Here is a 23,277-nt window from a genome sequence, read left to right on the forward strand (position 1 = left end):
CCAAAGTTTCACATAATGTTGAATTTTATGTTGCTAAAACACATGATGCTCTATTCAGGAACACCCTAACACAACACTCATGTATTATACGCGTAAACCATTCCCTGATGTGTGTTGCTGACGGACGCCAATCAAGGCCACACCTCCCTCCCCGCCACCAGCTGGGTGACGCGCGGAACATGACCCCTTCTACTGAGCACTAAATGGCTATAGTGAGTGATTTTATGTACTTCAAGTGTTAAAACTTTGGGTTTCCAATAGATTTCCGAGGAAAAAAATATTCTAAAAATTTGTCGAGTCTGGGTGTTACGCCGTTATACAACTTTGGTGGGGCTCAACGGGTTAAAAACCTTAATATTTGCTGGGACCTACCAGAATTGGTCCTGCTTATAGACTCGAGGGTACTGCTTTGAGATATAAACAAACATGGTGGAGACAGTGACATTCAGAGGGGTAACAGTTATAAAGTTTCTGTATAATATTTCTTTATTATTATTCTACATCATAAGTCTAGTTGTTGTAATATTCTAGTACATTTTTAAAACATAAGAAAGTGTGAAATTTTAAACTTGAATATGCTTCAATGTTTGTTGAACACGTATTTAAAGTAAGAATGTTATAAACAGTAAAGTTAGTAAAGTTGGGGGCATACGCTGTAGCAGCGCATGGCCTCGGTGTTCATCTCCGTAACATTGGCCCTTGAGCCTGTGGTGGGAGGGAGCCCATTACCCCGGGACACAGGGCCAGTGTGACATCCGGGTTACCACAGTACCTTCCCCAGTTTTCCCCAGATACCCATTTATCGACCAGCCCGAGAGGGAGGATGAACAGCTGAGTGAGCTGCACGCCGACTGCCCGGGCCGGGATTCGAACCCAGGCCCGCAGAATAGAAGCCAGGCACGCTGACCACTAGACCACGGAGGTGTATAAGAATGTTATAAGATAAGTGAAAATGGAGAAAAAGGCACTTGTAATTATCGAATAATAACCAATCTTCTCAATATCTCGTCAATATTATCCATATATTGTTTTTGTTTATCAATCAAACAAAGTTAGACAGTTTTATGACAAAGGTCTGTCTTACCTCAATGATCCCTGTCTACTGAGGAAACGTAGCGTGTCTTGCGCGTGTTGTCAGGTTTGGTGTACATTCCGTCCACTAGTTTGTTTAGGTTCAAGCATTAAGTCACTTAATTTTCTTCCTGACTGGTGTCATTTTATGTGAAGTAGTGGTAAGTACTACTGTTATACACTTATTTTAGAAAAGAGTTGCCATTGTTACTGTAAAAGTGATCGCCACCTTGTTTATGATTGCGGAGAAGTTTGCAGTATAATTTAAGTGCCATTGCTGCACTAAAACTTAACTAGCCAGTGACCCAAAGCTGAACCTTGACCTTATATGATGCAGGGTGATTTTCAGGAACATTTTTTGGGTAATATATATATATATATATATATATATATATATATATATATATATATATATATATATATATATATATATATATATATATATATATATATATATATATATATATATATATATAATTACTCATCTACTGAGTGTTTTTTGGTACTTATTACTAGATAAATGTGAACTCTTACTGAAGTGTTTTCTTTAATCACTCTTTACTGCAAATAACTATTAATTGTATCATTTGAAATGAAACTTACTTTACCCTTTTTAATGACGAAACCATTTCACTTGTCAGTATTCCATACAGCTTAGTGTCAAAAGTCTGTCGAAAAGGTCATTAAAATGTAAGTGTGGATGTGCATGAAGATTCACAATATCCACCCTATTAGTCTTTACTAACTGTAACTGATTATTTCCAGTGTGATTTGACCACAAGCCGCAGTGAACAGGAGCGATTACAGTTGGAGAGATTTGAATTACTAAGTACAGCCAATGAGCTGAGGCAACAACTTCGGCAGGTCAGGGAGGGAGCAGCAGCCATGGCTAGGTCTGCAGAAACCAGCCCTGTTGTGGGTATGTGTGACAGTTTCAAAAGACATCATCACTGACTCAACCAATGATATTTTATTCATATGCATAAGGAGGAGGGTGTCATAAGGGCTAAGGAATGCAGTCTTTTTCAAGGTAATTAAAACTGTAAGTGAAAGACAGACAAAAAAAAACTACCTTGCTAGTTCAGTAATATTACTTTTTTTTTTTTTTTTTTTTTTTTTTCCATGGAGATGTGATGGTCTGTTGTACCATTGTTTTCTGGCTAAAATATAATTAAATATTATCATTCAAAGATTATTTCATATTAAATAATTTTAATGCCATAGGTTATAATTGCCTAGAGAGAAGTGCTTCATCCTTCTAAAATCTTTTGATAATGATCAAAAGTTAATGTAACCACAATTTCCTTAATTGCAGAGGGCACAGGCCTTCCCACGCCAGCAGAGTTCCAAAAGCTGCGGGATCAACTGCGTAAAGAACAGGACATATCATCCACTTTACTACAGGAACTGCATGACACACGTAATCAGGTAAGAGTGGTAAGAGATAGAAAGCCAAACTAGAGACAAGTAACAAGCAGTGTTCTCCAAGGTTCAGTATTGGCATCCATAATGTTTCTAATTTATTTAAATGATATGACGGAAGGAAGTGACAGCTATATAAGTGTTTGCAAATGATGGAAAATTAACCCTCTCGTGCACAATGACGTGTTTCGCGTCGCCAAGGGTAAAAAGGTCTTGGCGCACGATGACGCGAAACGCATCATAAAGTTTTAAAAAATTGATTAAATATTAAGTTTTCGGTGAAAGTTCGTCAAATTTGGTAGCGTCATTTGTTAGGATAAGTTTCTTAACCCTTTCCTTGCGCACAGTCTGGACGCAACTATCCCCTCAGGCGCAGTCGGGGAGCCCAATGGGGGGGTTCTTTTAACCTCTGTCTCTCAAAAATTATTCATCACAGCTAAAAACCAAAAACACCACTGGAAGGAGGAGGTCCAGATCTATAGGAGTCGGTTATGTATACCTCTCTTGCGAACATACATGCACGATCAGGGAGTGTTGAATGTTAACACTTACGTCAGTGGGTGCTGAATGATCAGCCATATTGATGTAACTGCGGACATCTCTTTTTCAGACTCTGGCAAGGGAGTATTGCCAACTGCAATATTTACAACTATTTGGTCAAAGAATCAGTCAGGTGATAGATGAAGCTATGCAAAAATGCCGCTATATTGGGCAAGAACATCCACCAGTTACTCGTCCGTAGATTTGCCGCGCTGGGCTGATATGATTTTCCACCAAATTTAGTGAAGAATCCACTCAATTGGCAATCCTGTGTTGTGAGAATTAGGCTGGTATTACAAGACACTTCGCCATATCACATCAGCTATTCTAAAGGTCAAAGAGGGGATCAATCGGGTTTTAATGAGTGGTTCTTTAAGTTCATGGTACAGAAGAAGGATCACACTACCACGAGGGTCATAAAACTACCTCTGGAAATGCCCACAACTCCTACAAAAGCCTTGGCAAATATGTGTTCTTGGGTGGGGAAATGTCTTGTAGTACGACCCTTAGTGTTGGAACACTCATACGTGGGAGATTTGAGTGTGGCTGGAGCTCGCAGCGAGCATTTAGCACCTCCAGCAAATACGCCTAACGCCCGCTGCAAGCGTTTAGCAATGAAAGGGTTAATGGTAACATATGGCAACCTTTCTAAGGAGCATAGATGAGGAGCTTTGAGCAATTTTTAGTTCTTAGCCTACTCTGACAGGAGAGGAAAAAAATACAGTTTTCTTGGTGTAACTCGGGAACTAATAGGCGTATGAGGATTTTGAGGATACCCTAAGAATCCTCACTAAATTCTGCTTCAAAACATATATTTGACTAAAAAAGTTGGTCCACAAAATTTCGAGCTAGCGAGTAGGGAATAGTTGGTACTTAGGACTTATTGTCTACAATACTCTATACGGAGACTTGAAACGAGTTTGTATTGTTTATTTTCCTCTATTTTTATTTGCGCATGTTCTACTACAAGTCTTTATGAAGCCACTGATATCAAATTTATTGGGGTACAATATATCTGTGAGGGTAAAATACATCCGGGAATGTAGAGTATCACGGCGGCAAAAAAAAAGGGCGGTCGGGCCTGAGAAATGCATGGTGAATGGAACAGAAACTTATTGGAAACTTACGGGGCACAAGAGGGTTAATGAGGAAAACGACACAAGAAAACAGAAAAGTTACAAAATGATGTACATAAAATTTATAGATGAACCAAAAACTGGGAAATGAAATTTTATGTAAAAAAGTGTAATGTGCTGGAAATTGGGAAGAGTGAAATTAGACCCACAGGATGATATAAAATGGGCAACAAATTACCATTGAAAGAGAGGAGAGAAAGATTTGAAAGTCGTCACACAGGAAAACTGTATCTCTTTAAAGTCACATCAAGAAAATGTTTGGAGATACATATAAGCTATTAAGAAATATAGGAGAAGGATATGATGAAGAAGCTAATTACTTTGTTGATCAGACCAAAACTAGATTATACCAAAGTAGTATGGCAACCACATAGAAAAGTATATTGGGGAATAACAAAGAATACAAAGAACAGCAACAAAATTGGTTCCAGAACTAGAAGATTTCACTAATGAAAACAGATTGTGGGATATGAATTTGACAGCTTTGGAAGAAAGAAGAGTAAGAGGAGATCTAATTACCACACATACATTAATATTAATGAATGGTCACGAAGAGACAGATGGACAGTATCTGCTATTAAGGAGAGAGAAAGGAGCAAGACAACTAACTTTTTGAACTAAGAGGATGCAGTATGAAGTTGGTTAGAGAAATGTGCTTAACCCATGTGGAATGGGTGGTGGGGATTCCCACTCATGTGGAGAGTGACGGGATGTGGGAATTCCCACCATTTGCTGTCCCGCCAAGATTTGTACTTCCGTGATGTAATTATTGTGTCTGTTGGCCGATGGCAGTCTTTGTTCTATGTTTCACTCCAACTCCCAGTGCACAGCTGACCACAGGGTTGGAGAGACACACTGAGAGGTGCCTATGGGCTCCTGGACCTCTATATTCCAATTATCAGGGAGTGTGCCAAGCCTCCGAATAAGAGAATTTAGTTCGTGAAAGCATTTCTTGCACATATAAAGGAAGGAAAGCCATTCGGTTCTGCAAGTTATTTTCATACTAGCTACATACAAGCATAAAGTATAGCCTAACATGTATGCATAATTATCTTTAGTTTATGAAAGCTTTCATTACACTTATAAAAGGCAGAAAATGCATTTAGTTTTGTAAGGTTGTCTTTACAAGCTACAAGCATGCATGATATATAGCCTAACTTTTGTATGTAGTGCATAATAATGATGTTTTTGAAAGATTATGCTGTGTTTATAATTATGCACGTTGTGGAAAATTAAATGAGGTTTCACAGAACGAATATTCAGAATTGGACGGATACGATATGATGACACGCTTCAAAGTTGGCTAAACGCTCCCTAACCCCAATTAGCAACAAATAACGGCACCACTCACTTGGTCTACATGTAAAACCGGCGTGGGGCATTACAAAGATCAGTTCCCAATATAACAGCCGCTACATATATAAAAATATCGGGGATACATTAATCGACCAAAATTCACACGGGAAATTAATGCAATGTACCTAGCTCTGATGGTGGTTATGGAGTGAGTGAAGCATAGTGGAGATGGGGGTCATCTATTTGAGTTCCTGGTGGTTGCTTGCAGGCCATAGACATTGTATAATTAAGCTACATTGTGAGTTGTACTTATTTTCGCATGTTCAAATAAAATAATAACCATAAAGGTTTGGGAAGTTGAGACGATAAATTTTCAGAGAGCAGGTGTTGACGGGTCGGTGTCTTATATCCGAATGCTAGGCTTTGTGCCTCAAGTGTAGGTGATGCCAGTTTCCGTGAAGCTTCGACACTTGATGTCAGTTATATGCCACGTTACATGCAAATTACCCAAATAGTGCATAATTTCTCCCTACTGACCTTAATGATTTAACGGGAGGTAATTTTATACAAAAATTCCCAACACGTGTATTAAAAGCAGAAAAAAACATTCAATTTTGCCATGTGTTGTTTTTATAGAATCTACAAACATGCTTACCATTTGTAATAATAGAACTATGAAAATTATTATGGGAATTGTATGTATGCAATTATGTACCATTGCACTTATGAATGGGCACTATAGTGAGTGAAAAATCATGAGTTCCATAGTATGGAACTTGAAAAATGTTATCATACACTCAGTGCACATCTAGGATGGGTCTGTCAATCATGTTGGTAGGAGGAAATGCATGTTGTGTCATTGCCCAGTGCTCGGTGCGGGGTTGTTTTAGTATGCATCAAACACTTTTTTTTCTGAATCCAATTATTCTAAGGCTATCACCCTTATCATGCTCAATTTGGTCTCATTAGAGTCAGCTTACCATGAACTTGCCAATAATTGGGCTTGAGGGGGATCAGGAGAGGTGGGAATGTGGGTGAGAGTGCATTAGCCATAGTTTCCAAATGGTTCCAGTTACCTGGACATTTCTGGATGCAAAACAGTACACTGCTGATCAAGAAAAGTGTCTAATTTCAGCACATTGCCATTCACATAGTTACTTTTTGTGATTTCAGAGATGAAAAATTATAAAATTTGATATGATTTTTTCTCTGTCAATTTCAACACTTCCACATGACTTGCATATCCTGACAGGTGGCACAGGTCTGACTGATAGGAAGAGGTTGCCAACTGCTGAAATTCACACTAAGAGTAGTAGAAGCACATATGACTCGCTTGAGCTACATTCACTGAAATATTTCAGCAGAAAATGGCTTGTGTGCTACAACTACACCCGTAGCCATGGGCAAGGCTGCTGATGTGTTATATCACTACACCCATAGTCTAAGGGCTAAACATGTATCTTAAAATCATGCCAGTTATATTTTTGTTAATAATGGCATTTTTCAGTCACCAATTAGACATTATTGTCAAGATCCTACTGTACAGTGAAAGAGCATTTTTAGTGAAAGTGAAAGACATACTAGAGTATATAATTGAACAATAGTCAAAACTGTAGGTATAAGATGGTCTCTGACTTTCTCCTTCAGGTTGACGGGCTGGAAAGTGAGGTCCAGCGAGCTAAGGAGGAGGCAAACACCCAGCGAAACCTTTGCCGCAAGTTGCAGTCCCAGGCTGCTGCAGCAGTGGCCTCTGAAACACTGAGCAAGGTGAATTGCTTATACATTCTGTCACTTGGCTTGCAACTCCAGTGGTTCCAGATTGTCCAGATCATTTTGATATTGGCTTTTGCAGTCATTTCCTTCCCCACTGCTCTGCCACACAGCCCAAACACCTATCTCTTTCTCTCATATATCAGCTCTTTCCTTTACTACTAAATGAATCTAATGAATAATTCAATAACAGATATGGCTATATAGTGCTATGATTGTTTTGTTTTTAGGATAATAACAATGATTTTCTATAAATATTATAACTCTTGACAACGTTGCTTTCCGACACATTGTCGGTGTGCTGACTCTGAACCCAGGTCAGTTCCCTCAAGGGTGCCAGTGAGGATGAAAGCAATCCTTGCAGCCACCCTACTCATCACCACTCGCTCTCATGTGCTACATGTTCGAGAGAAAGAGGCTTGTCCTTGCATATTACTGTACAATAGAATTCAAATGTAATTTTTACCTTGCTGGTGGCCTCGAGATGCATAGGGGTAAGAGCATGGCTATGACATAGTGCAGTATGAAATTACAATATGGTATTGTATGGATATTAAAAGTACGATAGGATATTACAATACAATTATTTTCATAGTATGGTGCGGTACAAAGTTATGAATGATTTTTCTGTACCTTTTCCATAGCTTTTCATACCAATCCATGCCTGTTGGAGTTTAAGTGTACACCTGTCTCAACTTCCTCACCAGACCTGAAGGGAGGTCAGTAAGGTAGCAACAGTGTTCAACTCACCATGTCATGGGCTAAGTGTGGTTAGGAATATGTGGCCTTGGCTCAACCCTCTCAAGGGAATCTGTGTGGTATGATAACTAGTTCAAAATTATGAAATGATATTTTATCATACTAGTACAATACAAAGACAATACATAGATAGGTATGGTACAAAGTTTCAGTAGTGAATCTTTTTCTCTATTGCAAATTAGGATAATGGAATTATACCTTGCTGTACTGTATGCTATGGTAGGGGGTTTGTTTTGGACTCCGAGGCTTAGGTAAATGTTATTCCTGTCCACCTTGGCGGGGTGAGGAAAGGTGTCAGGGGCAGGCTCAGGCTGTGCTTGGTTGTAGGCACATAATAACTCGGTGATCTGCTTTTGTCTGAGAGAGTTCATTTATTTGTGATACTTGTCCAAATAGTCCTCTAGTACCTTGTTACTGAGGATGGCACACCTGTCTGAAGCATTGGTGAATGATGAGTCTTATTCAAGGATGTGACTGATCAGTTCCTCATGGCTGAGTTACTCACAAATCAGTGCGAAGGACAGCCCCTCACATTTTACACATTCTCTTCGTGGCGCTTGTCTAACTCAGCAATATCATTCTCGGCCACCAAGTCTTTAGGAGTTTAATGGGGGCAGGCCTATGCCTGTTTTGAATATCCTCAGCTGTTGTGCTAGGGAAACCAGCCACTAGGATTCATCTTGCCTCCTCCGCAGCTGCCTCAGCTTGTGTTGTGACTGTTGTCATGGCTTGGTGGTGGTTGTTGGGGGAGTCCATTGCATCCTGTAAGCCGTAAACCATTTATCACTAACACCTGTTTATTTGACTGCAAGCTGAGTTATGAATTTTGGAGGGAAAGAAATCTAGATCTTGATCTACATACTGTACAGGTAACCTGTTGAGAGTCTTGCATTGGTATCAGCAGATAACTACTCAGGGTTCACACATCTTTGCCTGTGGTGCCGGTAGGCTTGTTTTGGAGGGGCCTGATGGTATGGCCCAGCCCGTTGTGGTGCAGGCCAGTGTTTATAGTGGCACCATCTTGCATTGGCTCATGCTGCCCTCCCGGAGCTCATCTTTAATCCTAGAATCTAGAGTCCGGGTTGATAGATGGTCTTCTGGACAGCATGTGGGTAGTTTTAAGCCACTCGGCAGCGGCTGAAAAATCCCAGCTTGTGGCACCGGGCAGGGATTGAACTCACGTCGTCCTGAACGCGGCGCCGTCACGCTATCCACTTAGCCACCGCCTCCCCTAAACCCCTCATACCATCTTTCAGGCTTAGGGGCCTCTTTCTCAATCAATCAGGATGCAGGGAGGTGTTAAAATTAACTTAATCTGAGTGTAAGAGCGATAAGTCACCACCAATCAACCCCCCCCCATGATACACGGACATGCCTGCGATGCCCCAAATACCCTGGATACCACCAAAACAGGAGATTCGTGATAGCCAACCCTGCAATACATGAGGGATACCCGTATTCCATTGAATACATATCCCCCACCTTATTGACCAGATTCTATCAATGTAGTGAAGAGGGTGATTATATTTTGTCAATGTCTGACTGTTTGTCCATTACCTAAATGCGTGGTACCAAAATAGCAAAATACAATAATGGTGTAGTCACTGAATACACACAAAAGCATTCTTAATTGAATGTCTCAAACTGATTAACTTTTGGGGAAAAACTGAGTGATGGTGAATTTATGAAAACAACCTGACTACCAGAAAGACTTAAACCTACTTTGCTTTAAGAAAGATCATAAGTGCTTCCTTAGGGAATTAAAAGTGTTTCAGAGGTAACATGATGCAGATCATGGATGTTTGAGATGGGTAAATCCTGTTCATCTTCTCTTAGCTGGTTCTGTGAAACTTTTGCTGGCTGTTGCCTTACATGTCTCAAACTCTCCTTCAGATTCTAGTCCTCTTTGTACTTTCATCTCTAATTTTCTTTTAGGCCGATATTATTTTGCCCATTGGTAGACAGTCACTGTCCTATACCTAAAGCTACAAACAATGGTGTCTGAAGAGCTCTGTTTTATCTCCCAATCTCTGCTCTCTGTTGGTCATTAATGATATTTCCAAAACAAAATGTTCTCTCCAGTTTTATAACAGTGACTACTCTGCATACTTTACCTTTTAACAAATGACCCTTACAAGAGGAAGTATACAACTCAGGGCTGGACAGTATCAAGCTCAACCTCTGACCTTGCTTTTATTTCTGAATGGGGTAAAAAGAACTTGGCGTCCTTCAATGCCTCAAAAACTCTTTTTTCCACCTGACAACTCTTCACATCTATCTATATCTTCATTTTCCCCTTATTCTTCAATAACTTGCAGCTGTCCCCTTCTTCAATAAAGATTTTTTTGGTTTGTTCATCTCAAAATCTCAACAGGAAACTTCATATCTCATCTCTTGCATGATCAGCTCCCTTGAGGACAAAACATGTTCAGTGTCCACCAATTCTTTCCTCCCTATGGGTTGCCTTTTTTTGCCCTTGTATAGAGTATGTAGCTCTTGTGGGGGGGTCCACTCACCCTGACAAAGAGAGTAGAGTTAAAGGCTTTTCATTTCTCAGCTCCTCTTACTGACTGTCTCCTACCTCCAAAGCTATGCTGCAATGTTGCTTCTCTTCTTGTCTTCTATTGTAATTTTCTTAGTAACTGTTCTTCTGAGATTGCTAACTGCATTCCTCCACCACTGAAGCAGCTTCACTGCATAAGACACTACTTTAGCTTATCATTATCTTTTCAAGGTTCCTAATGCAAGATATGAATACATCTAAGAGGAGAATATCAAGACACCTGATGGACTAATTTTTACCCTTCTTTTCCTCTTTACAGAAGCAGTGCATAGCAGCTTTTTTTTCATGTTCTTGTTTTGCCTAAGCTGTCTCCATTGATGTAAAAATAATCTTGGCATTAATTACAATTTATCCAGGTGTTGATAGTGAATTAGAAAAATGAGCATTCTTATTAGAGACTAGAGGACAAAGATAGATATGCTAAATTCATACTAAAGAATAGGAGTGTATTCCAGGAACCTATTGATGCCATGGAGAAGAAACGTCTCAAGGATGAGGCTGCCATGCTGCGTGAAGAGGTAAGGGCTTAACTTATCATTTTGACCCATTAACCCCTTCAATATGGTGATGCCGACGTCGGCGTCACCGGATGGAAAGGGTTAATCCTCTTCCATTTCCTCTTAATCCTCTTCTAAACCTCTTAAGAGGAAATGGAAGAGGATTAAGAGGTTTAGAAGAGGATTAAGAGGTTTAGAAGAGGATTAATCCTCTTCCATTTCCTCTTAACCCTTTCCATACTGTGACTTTGATGTCTGCATCAACGTATTGAAAGGGTTAAAATAATTTCTTAGGGAATAAAAGCTACTGAAATGTGTGTAATACAATGCTTGTTTATAAAGAAGTGAGGTTGCCAATTGTAATACTGCACATACATTAAGTTCAGGGAAAATGTGGATTTTTAAAAAAAATTATAAATGTATCTTGCCAAATTATAGGTGCATCTTATATTACAGCACAAAACATAACACCTGATAATGTAGGTAACTTTGACACATCTTAAAATAATGTTGGTAGTACACTCACATCATCATTCTTCAGTGTTGTATGTCCTGTAGTCTACATACAGATACATCAAAAGAAGTGTTTGTCACTAGGCCTTGTGGTTATTGAACTTGGGGAAGGTTTATTCCCATCCCAGCCTAGGAAGGTGTGACTGACGAGGAACTGTTCTTTTTCTAAGGCTTGCAGTCTAAGACATGCCATTGAAAAGGGTTACTAATCATTTCATTTCAGTGAGGGGGATCCTAACACCAAAATTGACACTTATGGCATGAATCTAACTTTTAGAATAATATATTTGTTGAATATCATGCTTTTGGTGTCATGGAATAACTTTCAAGGTACATTTATTTTTTGCCACCTGCATCACAGTGCACCAAGGGGTAATTAAGAATGCATTACTGTAAAACTGACCATCCAAGAAATGCAGGGATTCAGAGGTGCCAGATAAGCAGAAATTCAGGATACTTGTGTTAAATTACAAAAGTTTGCATGTAATTTCATTCAATCAAACATGTTTACACATATTATACACTCAGAAATGCATCTCCTGACTACAAGTATGTATGTACTTACCAAAGTAACCACTGAGCACTTAGACTCAGGACAATCAGACTGTCACCTAAATTTCCACAAACAGTGAGAGGATGTGGGTTGACTAAGAAAGCGTCTGGGAACACCAACCCTTCCTCAACACACTCCACCCTCAATCAGCAGATTTGCCTTTGCTCCCCCCCCCCCCCTCTCTCTCTCTCTCTCTCTCTCTCTCTCTCTCTAGAGGAGGGGGGGGACAGGACATAAAGGAACTAGCAGATTAGGGGCAGGGCATGTTGAGGTAGGGGTGCTGTAGGAAAGTGGTACAGCAGTGCTTGTGTGATGATGGAATACAAAAGTAAACAGTCATGCAGTGCGGGTATTTAAAATCTTATGCTGGTTGGATCTTTGTAATTTTTATTGCCTTAATTGTTTTTGGGGGAGGGCGGGCAGAATTTTCCAGGATACTTGGGGTTTCTGGATAATCAGGGTTTTACTGTATGCATATGAAATGCCATTATATTTCCATGAGCATTCATCCTAAAATATGCATTTTTTCCCTGTAGGAACAGTTTAAGTTTTGATATGAAATACTCATACCATTAGACAATTTTGGCAGAATTCATCATCTGAAAATATAAAGAGTGCATTGAAAAGCTACTTTTTACTAGAGAAAAGATTGTTCTGTAGAAGACTAATTTTCCCCGTTTCAGGTGGACACCTTAGAAGCAGCACTTGAAGGTGAAAGAAAGAAGAATAGTGAAGAGAGATCTTCTCTCATCAGAGCTCATGCTGAGATAAACCGTATGAAGAAGGAAATACAAGAGCTTAAAGATCGCTCAGATAGAGATACACAAAGTGACCAATACTATCAAGTGAAAGTAAGTGTTTTTACATGCACCTTTACCAATGTAGGTAGTGCTGTGTAGCTGCACCCAGCTGTAGCATATGTCCCCAACTTTACCTTTTGTGATATGTGAGTGGAATGTGAAGTTGGTAAAACTTGCTTATTATAACAACATACAGTAAAAGTCAAATAGTCCAAATGGCAGTGGATTGCAGGTCAGTCGGATTATCAAATTGTTCGGGTGATTAGGAGGGACCCCTGAAAAAGAAAATGTTCACATATAATCAGAGTAAAGACAGGACATGTTTTATTACACCACTAATGCAAAAATAGCAGTACTTATTAGATACATAAATCCATGTAAATAGTAGATCCAGAGATAATTAAGGCACAAAAAGTAAAGCAGGTTCATGAAAACGCCAAGCAACAAAGAAGTGCCGATGGAAAGACGAACTCCTCGCACAATCATGGAGTCCAGTCAAGATTGCCTGAGTATTGCATTTTCTCTAAATCTATTCACTTTTCACTCATTTGTAATAGTTTTACCTAAGTACTGTACCATCCAAAATTAATTAACCCAGTAGCTGCAGGGATCATGTTTCTTAACCCTTTCATTGTGCATGGCGAGGGAGGCGACTATCCCCCCAGGCGCACTATGGCAGCCGAACGGGGGGAGGGGGGCCTTTTTTAACCTCTGTATCTCAAAAACTATTCATCACAGCTAAAAAACAAAAACACCATTGGAAAGAGGAGGCCCAGATCTATATGATTCGGTTATGTATGCCTCTCCTGCGAATGTACAGGTACATTCAGGGGGTGTTGCCTGTGAACACTTAAGTCAGTGCGTGCACGACGGTCAGCCATATTGAGGCAACTGTGGAGATCTCTTGATGGGGTGCTGGCAAGGTAGTATTGCCAACTGCAAAATTTACAACTATGGTAAAAAAATCAGTCAGGTGATAGGTGAAGCTATGCAAAATTGCCGCTATATTGAACAACAACATCCACCAGTTACTCATCCCTAGATTTTCCACACTAGGCTGATATGATTTTCCACCAAATTTAGTGGAAACCCACTGAATTGGCAATGCTGTGGGTTGAGAAATATTGTTGGAACACTCATACGCAGGAAATTTGAGTGCGACTTGAGTTTGCAGCGAACGTTTAGCACCACCAGCAAATGACGCTACCACTCACTGCGAGCATTTAGCAGTTTAAGGGTTAAAGGCCCCTCTAAGTGAATTAATGAGAAAAAATCATTGACTCAGGAATGCCACTTGTAGAAGCCGTGGGAGCCACTTTTTCGCCAGTATGGGGCACTATACTATAAAGTGAATATTTGCCCATTAACACCAAGACTGAATTTAAATATCTTCTGAGTTACCACTGTTTGGTGCATTAGGCTTTTTTTTTTTTTTTTTTTTTTTTTTTTTGAGGGGGGGGTAGCCACCTTGAAAATTCAAACTACTAGGATTTTCAGATTCAATGTTTGGATTATTAAACTTTTACTGTATAATATGTTAGTTCAGTAAGTTTTCCATATTTAAGGATTTTATATGCAGAGTATGAATGTAAGTTTTTTTTTTTGTTTTTTTTTTTTTTTTTTTGTTTTTTTTTTTTTACGTGCTGCTTATAGCGCCTGCAGACTTTCTTGAGGGGCCGCTTTGGTGACCCCAGCCCGTAATTGACACAGGTGAATTATATTTATAGTGGCTGCCATGATATATGACTTGCTGAGCCCATGCTGGCCCCCAGTGCTCCTCTTGACCAAAGTCGCAGAAGTTAGGGTTAATTGAAGATCTGGGCAGCATGTGGGTAATTTTCTGCCACTCAGTGATGGTTGAAAAATCAGCGTGTTTCAGTGGGACTTGAACCTATGTCCACTGGCTCACCACTCCTGCATGCTGACCACTTGGCCACGCCTCCCCCCTGAAATGGTCAGATGGAGGTTAACCATACTAAGTGTAGTGTTGAAGGGAAAGGTAATGTAACTTTTTATTGCAATTATTTCTTGAATGAGGCAAGAATTAATTTACTTGCTAACAAGCATTATGATGTATTTATGTTCTATATTTATGTTCTATATTCTCTAGATAAAGTCTATGGCAGAAAAACATGATGAAGCTACAGCTAAACTGATGTCATATGAAGAATTACTTGCTGCCAAGAATGACGAACTCTCAAAATTCAAGAAAGAACTGGGTCAAGCCAAAGCAAGTCTAGCAGAACGTACAAGTGAGAGTGAAACTATTGCCATCCTCAGAGCTCAGGTAAAAGGACAAGTCCTAACAGTTATCTTTATTTCTATGTGTACTGGCTACCAGCACGACTTATTTTTTCAAATACCTCAATTTTCAGTGGTCAGCTCTACAATACAGATTTTCTAGTGTGTACAGGCAAATCTCATTTTACAAATGGGTCACATTGGTTGTGTAAAGGAATCATATCACCACTTCAATGGAGTTTGATAACAGAACTCTGAAATCCCCATTTGATCTTTTCTTTTTCTTTTTGTTAAATCTTCGTGAAATTTAAAACTTCCTAAGCAACAATTTACAAACACAAACCTCTGCTATTTACATGGGACATGTAAAGAGCTCATCCCCCCTGCATGTATGCAGGCCAAATGCATGGCAAATCTATGAATAGATCAACCGTAACCAATTATTTTCACTGAGTTAGTTTCATTACCTACATTACTCTTGTAATCCAGTAAATGCATTTTGATTGTGTTCATTTATACTTCCTCTCACTTGGCCTTGCAGGCAAGTGTGGAGAGGGAGGGGAAAGGAAGGATGTAAGAGAAAATTATATCTCTGATACACACACACACACACACACACACACACACACACACACACACACACACACCGCCGCTGCCGATCACAGCAGTGAGACGACGTAAACAGATGCAGCAGAGTACAACAATCTATTTGTCAGTCAAAAGGGCCCGAGCAACAGCTAAGTCATTTGAGTCCCGTCTCCTAGGAGTTCAGGAATTGAGAGGATTATGAGAGAGTGAGAAGCGATAAGTAAAACGGGGAGGAGAAGGAGAGGAAGGAGGTTGGATGGAAAGTAAACTAAAATACGAGATGGCGGACTCTCTGGCGGAGTCCCATAACTGACGAGGAAAAGAATCCAGGGAGTGTTTCGAGGGCTTCACGCCAAAATCAGTAATGAAACCAGTACAGTGGAAAAGAATAAACAAAGTAGAGCAGGACCATGACAAAATAATAATAGAAATGAGGAAGTTGAGAGCGGAGTTTGGGGAAGTGATTCAGGCACTGACCAAAGTGAAAAAGAGAGATGATGAGGCATGGAGAAGAAATGAGGAAACAAAGAAAATGGTAGAGAACTTGAGGGAAGAAACAATTAAATTGACTAATGAACAGCCAGAAAACCAAAAAGAAATAGCACAACTGAAGATGGAAAAATTAATAAAAGACCATGAGATACAAATTTTGAAAATGGAAAGAGAGAAGTGTGATGGGGACAAACGAAGACATGGAGAAGAAGATGGAAGAAATGGTAAAAAGAGAGGTAGCAACGACGATAGGAAATGATCAACAGAATGTGGGTGTAAAGGTAGAGGAAAAGATTTAAGCATGTGGTCAATGATGAATTGGAGTGGAGAAGTGAAAAAAACAAGGAAAAAATGAGCTTTAGGGAAATCCTAGAACAACAGCAACAGGAACAGAGGCAAGACATAACAAAAGAAGTTGTGAATGTACTAAAAAATAGAGAAGGAATGTTGAGGGACATGGCAGAAAAGAAAAAGTGTGTCATAGTGTTGGATGTCAAAGAGGAAAAAAATACAGAGAAGACTCGGAGAAAGAGTTACGAGAGAAGCAAGGTGAAAAGTATATTGAGAAATATGAATACTGAAGAGGAGGAAAAGTTTGAGAAAGAAGTAGATGAAATAATTAGATTGGGAAGATACGAGGAAGGAAAAAACAGACCATTAAAGATTAATAAGCTAAGGTCCCAAATGGCAACAGAAACCATACTAAATAGGTCATGGAAACTAAACAACTCTGAAGAACATAAGCAAATATATGTGAGGAGAAATATGTCAGAGGATGAAAGAATTAAAGTAAAGGAAAAAAAGAAATGATGAAAGATCAGAAGAAAATAAGAAATTTTTTAGGAGAATGAAGAACGAAAAACTGAAGTGGTGGATAGGAGGCAAAAAGAGGGAGTAAGGGTGTTGATAGAAAGAGGGGAAAGAAAGGTTTAACCCCTTCAATATGGTGATGCCGATGTCGGTGTCACCATATGGAAAGGGTTAATCCTCTTCTAAACTGCTTAATCCTCTTCTATTTCCTCTTAATCCTCTTCTAAACCTCTTAAAGAGGAAATGGAAGAGGATTAAGAGGTTTAGAAGAGGATTAATCCTCTTCCACTTCCTCTTAACCCTTTTTATACTGTGACGCCGACGTCTGTGTCACCGTATGGAAAGGGTTAAAGATTGCGTACGCAAACATAGATGGTATTACATCTAAGAAAATTAAACTAACTGATTGTTTAAAGGAGAGTGATTCATGTATTATACGTGTAGTTGAAACAAAACTTGTAAAAAAAAATGGAACTTGTGCTGGAGGAGCAAATACAACATTTGGAGAAAAGATAGGAAAGAAGGAAAGGGAGGAGGAGTAATGATAATGACGAAACAAAACTTGAAGGTGACTGAAGTGAGATATGAAAATGACAGTGTGGAGGTGATGGCTGTGCAGGTAGTACTGGTAAAAGGTGGAGAAGAATAACATAATAACAGCCTATGTCTCGCCTAAAACCAAAAGTTGAAATGAAGTAAGATATAACGCTATGCTGGAAGATACAGTATGGGCACTGACAGACGAAATAAAAAAATAATAAAAAGGTAATATTAACAGGAGCCTTCAATTGCAAAGAAGTGAAATGGGAAGATTATGCAATGGAGGATAGTGACAATACTTGAGGAAGTAAACTATTGAAGCTGGTAACAGATAACCGGATGACACAGTGGGTGCAAGGAGAAACAAGGTTGAGAGGGGATGACGAACCATCAAGACGACCTAATTTTTACAAAAAATGTGGAGTTAGATGAAGTCAGTCATGAGTGCCCCTTAGGAAAGAGCGACCATGAACTATTGGAGATGAAAACTTTGGAAGGATGTGAATATCGAGAAGAGGCTTATAAGGAAAAAAGGAAAAACTACACTAAGGCAGATTTCGTTGGACTCAAGACTTTCTTCGGACTGGACTGACATGAAGAGGAGTGCTAATATTCAAGAGAAATATGACTCATGATTATTTACAATAGAGGAATAGAGATATATGTTCCATTCTACACAGTAAAACCTAAAGGAGAGAAAACATGGTTTGGATGGAGGTGTGAAACAGCAAGATGAAATAGAAATAAGGCATGGAGGAATTTCAATAAAAGACCAAGTAAGAACAACAGGGACAAATATAAAAAAAGCAAGAAATGAATATGTGAAAATAAGGAGAGAGGAGAAAGCTAAATTTGAAAGAATAGTTTTTAAATGAAAGAAAAACCAAAAATGTTTCATAAATTCGTAAATGGGAAGTTAAAAGAAATGAAGGAGTGGAAAGGCTAAAAGAAAGTGTATTCTATGAAAAGGACAAAAAAATTGCAGAAATATTAACCCCTTCACTATGGCCGGGCCAAAGCAGCACCCCGCGCCATATCCGAGATCACCGCGCGCGCCAAATTTCAAGTGTCGCTATTGAATATAACACGTTTTCAGCCATAAACTCAACATAATCATTATGTATTATATATGAAAATATGCAGAATTAAATGGTGCACATAAAGAAACATAAATTAATTGATAATGTTGAGATGTAAGCATGAATATAGAGATAAAATAACTCGTATATTGGCTAAAGTGCGCCTGGACGCAGTATGCATATCCTCAGATATGGTATGGGGCACGCAAGGACGCAGTATACGCGTCCTCGTGTTGAAGGGGTTAAATAAACATTTTCATAAAGTGTTTACGAAAGAAAGTGACTTTGACTAGGGTCTCGAAAATTGCAATGAAGGGAAACTAGATTATGTAAAGGTTGAGAAACGAGAACTGATACAGCTGATGAAAACCTTAGATGGAAGGAAAGCTATGGGACCGGATGAAATCTCGGGACAAGTACTAAAAGAGTGTAGAAATGATATGTTTCTTCTCAAGAGCAATAGACATGGTGCAAGACAAAGAACAATGGGCTGATTGTGTATATCTTGATTTGAAAAAGCTTTGACAAGGTTCCACACAAAAGGTTATTCTGGAAATTACAGCAGTGGGGAGGAATGGGCGGAAAGGTTATCGAGTGGATGAAGGATTACTGAACAGGAAGAGAAATGAGGACAGTGATTAGAGAGGAGAAATCTAATTGGAGGAGAATAGAGAGTGGAGTTCCTCAAGGCTCAGTTCTGGCACCAATAATGTTCATAATATATATAAATGATATGCCAAAAAGTATAAAAAGTTATATGAGCCTATTTGCAGATGATGCAAAGTTAATAAGAAAAGTGAGGATGGAGGAAGACTGTGAAGAACTGCAAAAAGACCTGGATAGAGTGTATAGATGGAGCCAGTTATGAGAGATGGAATTTAATGCAAACAAAAGCCATGTTATGGAAATGGGGAAAAGTAAAACAAGACCAAGGAAAACATACAGGATGGAAGAAAACTTAAAGGTGGTTCATGAAGAAAAATATTTGGGAGTAACGATGCAAGACCCAGAAAAGCACATAAACAAGCTGTTTGGAGAAAACTACAGGATGATGCAAAATATAAGGGTATCATTCCATTTTATGGGCAAAGAAATGATGAAGAAAATAATAACATCAATGATAAGACCAAAGCTTGAATATGCTGCAGTTGTATGGTCGCCTCACAAAAGGAAGGATATCAGAAAGCTGGGAAGGATACAGAGGATTACAACTAAAATGGTCCCAGAACTCTCGAATATGACGTATGAAGACAGATTGAAGGAGATGAAATTGACGACACTGGAACAAAGAAGGGTGAGAGGAGATCTGATCAAGCTGTATAAGTTGGTAAATAAGTTTGATGAGGTGGATAGAGATGATCTCTTCTTAGCTGCAAGAATTCAGGGGCTGAGAGGACATGGAAAGAAACTTAATAAAGGAACCTGTTTGAGTGACTTGAAAAAGTATAGTTTTCCACATAGAAGTGTTAACACTTGCGGGAAGAGGTGGATGAATGTAGATATGGAGACGGGACTATTAGAGCTTAGATCGGGCCCGCTAGACTACAAATAGGTAAATACACACACACACGCGCGAGTAGAGGCAAGGTTAATAATGCTGTGGTTATAAATGAGGTGTGCAGTATGAGTGGGAGGAGGATGCATGGTGGGAATCAGCTGACTGAGAGTGCACTCGATTTAAAATTGGCCATGGGAAAAAAAATCAATACTGCAAAATTTGGCATTTTTTAAGTGAGTAAAATTTTAAGTTTGTTAAAGTGACTTTTCATTATGTGAACATTCGTAAAATGAGGTTTGCCTATTCTAGCTGCTGCTGTAGAGTTAAATAATTTTACAATCATCTTTGATGCATACTGATAATTCAATTGCAGTTTTCATATCATTATACAGGTAAATAATAAAGCAAAATCAACTTGTCCAGTTAAATCATTGCATACCTTGTCATAATTTGGAATAGAATTTGGTCTCTCAATATCTCAAGATATTTTTTCATTCGTAATGTATGGTAATGAATATATGTAAATGCCAATAGGTTGAGGTGTATCAAGGTGACTTCCGAGCTGAGAGAGAGGCACGGGAAGCCCTGGCTGCTGACCGAGAAAAGCTTAGGGAGGATCTGCGGCACCTCCAGACAAGAAACACCCAGCTTGTGGATGAGCTGGAAACTTACCAACGGAGGAACTTTAATCAAGGGTGTGTTTTGTGACAGGCATTCAAATATGTATGTGTTTATGCTTGTTTGCTTTGATTGTTACAGACCATGATGAAATGGAACCATTTATGCAATGTCTGCATGTGTATAGGTGATTAAGCTGCACTCTCAGTACAGGGATAGCCAAAGATCTGCTATAATACTGTGTGCTGTGGATTAAAATGATTGTTGCTTTAAATGTTCTCATATATACTTGGCTCACCTCATAGATATTTTCAAACATCTTATAAAATAACATGATGAAACTTGTTATGGATGTCCTATGCTACATACTGGACCTGCCTCATAGGAGAGCCAAGGCAGGTGTGATTCAGCACAAATACTTGCGGTGAGTGTGACATGCATTCTACCTGTGACGTGGCAGAAATTATTTGCCAGTCATACTCTGGATTCAATTCACTTCATAATAAACCTGGAAATGTTGTAAGTTGCCATGTGTCCACTTGCTGCTAGCATAGTTTGCATTATACCAACCTGCAAAGAGCAGCTTTTGCAGCATACCAGATTTGTAGAATATGGCTTATTGCTATGTAACATGAATTAGGTGTAATTTGTATTTCAGGTGTGATCAGTGCTGTTGTATCTATAGACATTGAGTAACCAAGGCATTCCAAGCCTACCAGGTAGAGACAAAAATAAAACTACTATATATATATATATATATATATATATATATATATATATATATATATATATATATATATATATATATATATATATATATATATATATATATATATATATATATATATATATATATATATATATATATATATTTCTGAAATTGGTTTTGTATACATGCAATGTTCAAAGTATTCTTCCTGCTAAACTTATACAATGACAATCTGTAGATGTGCTCCCAGCAGTGTGTCACTGAAAATGTTCATTGTTTTTGTAACAGGCGAGGACGAGGATCAAGAGGTACCTCAGAGGAACGCATAGAAGTACCAACTGCAGCTGCAGCAACTGCAACACCACTTTCCACTGAATCACTGTGGGAAAAGCTGTCAAACACCTCAGATAAAAAGGTACTTAGGAAGACTATATTTTTTGGTGGATTAGATGACCTCTATTTTTAAGGCTGTCTTCAAGGAAAAATGTTCAAAACTTTTTCTTCAGCATCACCTTTGGTTAACTACTTTTAATATTATTTGGTATGTTTAATTTGATCAACCATAATAACCCATAAGGTCCATAATATAATAATATCTGTATGGTGTAGTGGTTAGCACACCTATCTACAAATTTGTAAGCTCAAGTCAGCTCAAGGCAATCAGCGACCTGCTCATTCAGCGGTTCATCCTCCAACTCTGGTTGGTTAATAAATGGGTATATACCTTAGGAATGTAAATTATCATAACCCATGTCACAACTGCCCTGTGTCCCAAAGTAATGGGTTCTTACCCACCATAGGCTCAAAGCTCAATGAGATGAGCATTGAGGCCAACTTTGCCTATACAGAAGCCCCCCGCCGTTCACGGGTATTTAGTTCCACGAGATTCCCATGATCTGCGAATCCACGATAAACAGGACTATAATCAAATAGGGAAAATAGGGTTTCATTCTACCATCTCAAGCAAATAAAAAAAAGGATTTCTAAGGCATCTCTAAGCATTGTTATATAGTTTTACATACATATAAATCACAAATTAAATATGGACTGTAATAATTTAACACTCACTCTGTGGTTGGTTGTGGTGAGTGTGAGTGCGTAGGCGGTGGTGGTTGGCGGGCGAGTGGTGTTGTTGCGGTAGTTATCGGTCGGAAACTACGAAAAAATGCAATGCAATGAGTACGATAGTTTGGCAACACTGTGCTCAGCCATGGCATCAGTGTTTACTGGGCCCTTGAAAGGTAAGAACACCGCCATCCACCCAACTCCTCGTATCTCACACTCTAACAATACAACCAATAATTCTGATCTATACAAATATATCGTGACCATACCTACTATACAATACCATACCAGTAACTTTGGGGGTCGACTTATACAGCAAGTATAGGTCTAACCCATAATATTTAGCTAATAATCTTGAGGTCGACTTGTATGCCACAATATAAGGTAGATTAGATTAGGTGTGTGTACATGCACATACCTGACTCCCAAGCAAAATCAAGCATTTGGCATATTGACTCTGCTGTGGTTTTGTTCCAGTTTTTATCTTCTGTCTGTTGGTTTTATCACCTAATTTTTATGGAAAGAAACCTGCTTTAGTAAATAATTGCCTGTAGCATTATACATTGAAGCCCTTGAAGACTTGAAGAAGAAAATAAAGAGTGCTTCCTCATTGCCACTGCTGCTGTATCCTTTGTTCACATGCACCAGCTGACTAAGTGCTTATAATAATTGTGATCCAGCATAAAACTTCTTACATTGCTTTATTGGACAAAGGGT

General features: G+C 38.9%; 1 protein-coding gene across 2 annotated transcripts in view; it reads left to right on the top strand.

The window, feature by feature from the left end:
- Positions 1–23,277, top strand: part of LOC126985129 (optineurin-like) — a 51,499-nt gene that overhangs the window by 18,878 nt on the left and 9,344 nt on the right. For both annotated transcript variants that reach the window (XM_050839666.1, XM_050839667.1), the window contains 8 exons: positions 1,837–1,990; positions 2,387–2,499; positions 7,113–7,232; positions 11,013–11,075; positions 12,804–12,971; positions 15,031–15,207; positions 20,703–20,863; positions 21,784–21,910. In XM_050839666.1, the coding sequence (XP_050695623.1) occupies positions 1,837–1,990; positions 2,387–2,499; positions 7,113–7,232; positions 11,013–11,075; positions 12,804–12,971; positions 15,031–15,207; positions 20,703–20,863; positions 21,784–21,910 (1,083 nt within the window). The remainder of the gene's footprint in view (positions 1–1,836; positions 1,991–2,386; positions 2,500–7,112; positions 7,233–11,012; positions 11,076–12,803; positions 12,972–15,030; positions 15,208–20,702; positions 20,864–21,783; positions 21,911–23,277) is intronic.

This window comes from Eriocheir sinensis, chromosome 58 (genome assembly GCF_024679095.1).
Source record: "Eriocheir sinensis breed Jianghai 21 chromosome 58, ASM2467909v1, whole genome shotgun sequence".
In the NCBI taxonomy this organism is placed as follows: Eukaryota; Metazoa; Arthropoda; class Malacostraca; order Decapoda; family Varunidae; genus Eriocheir; species Eriocheir sinensis.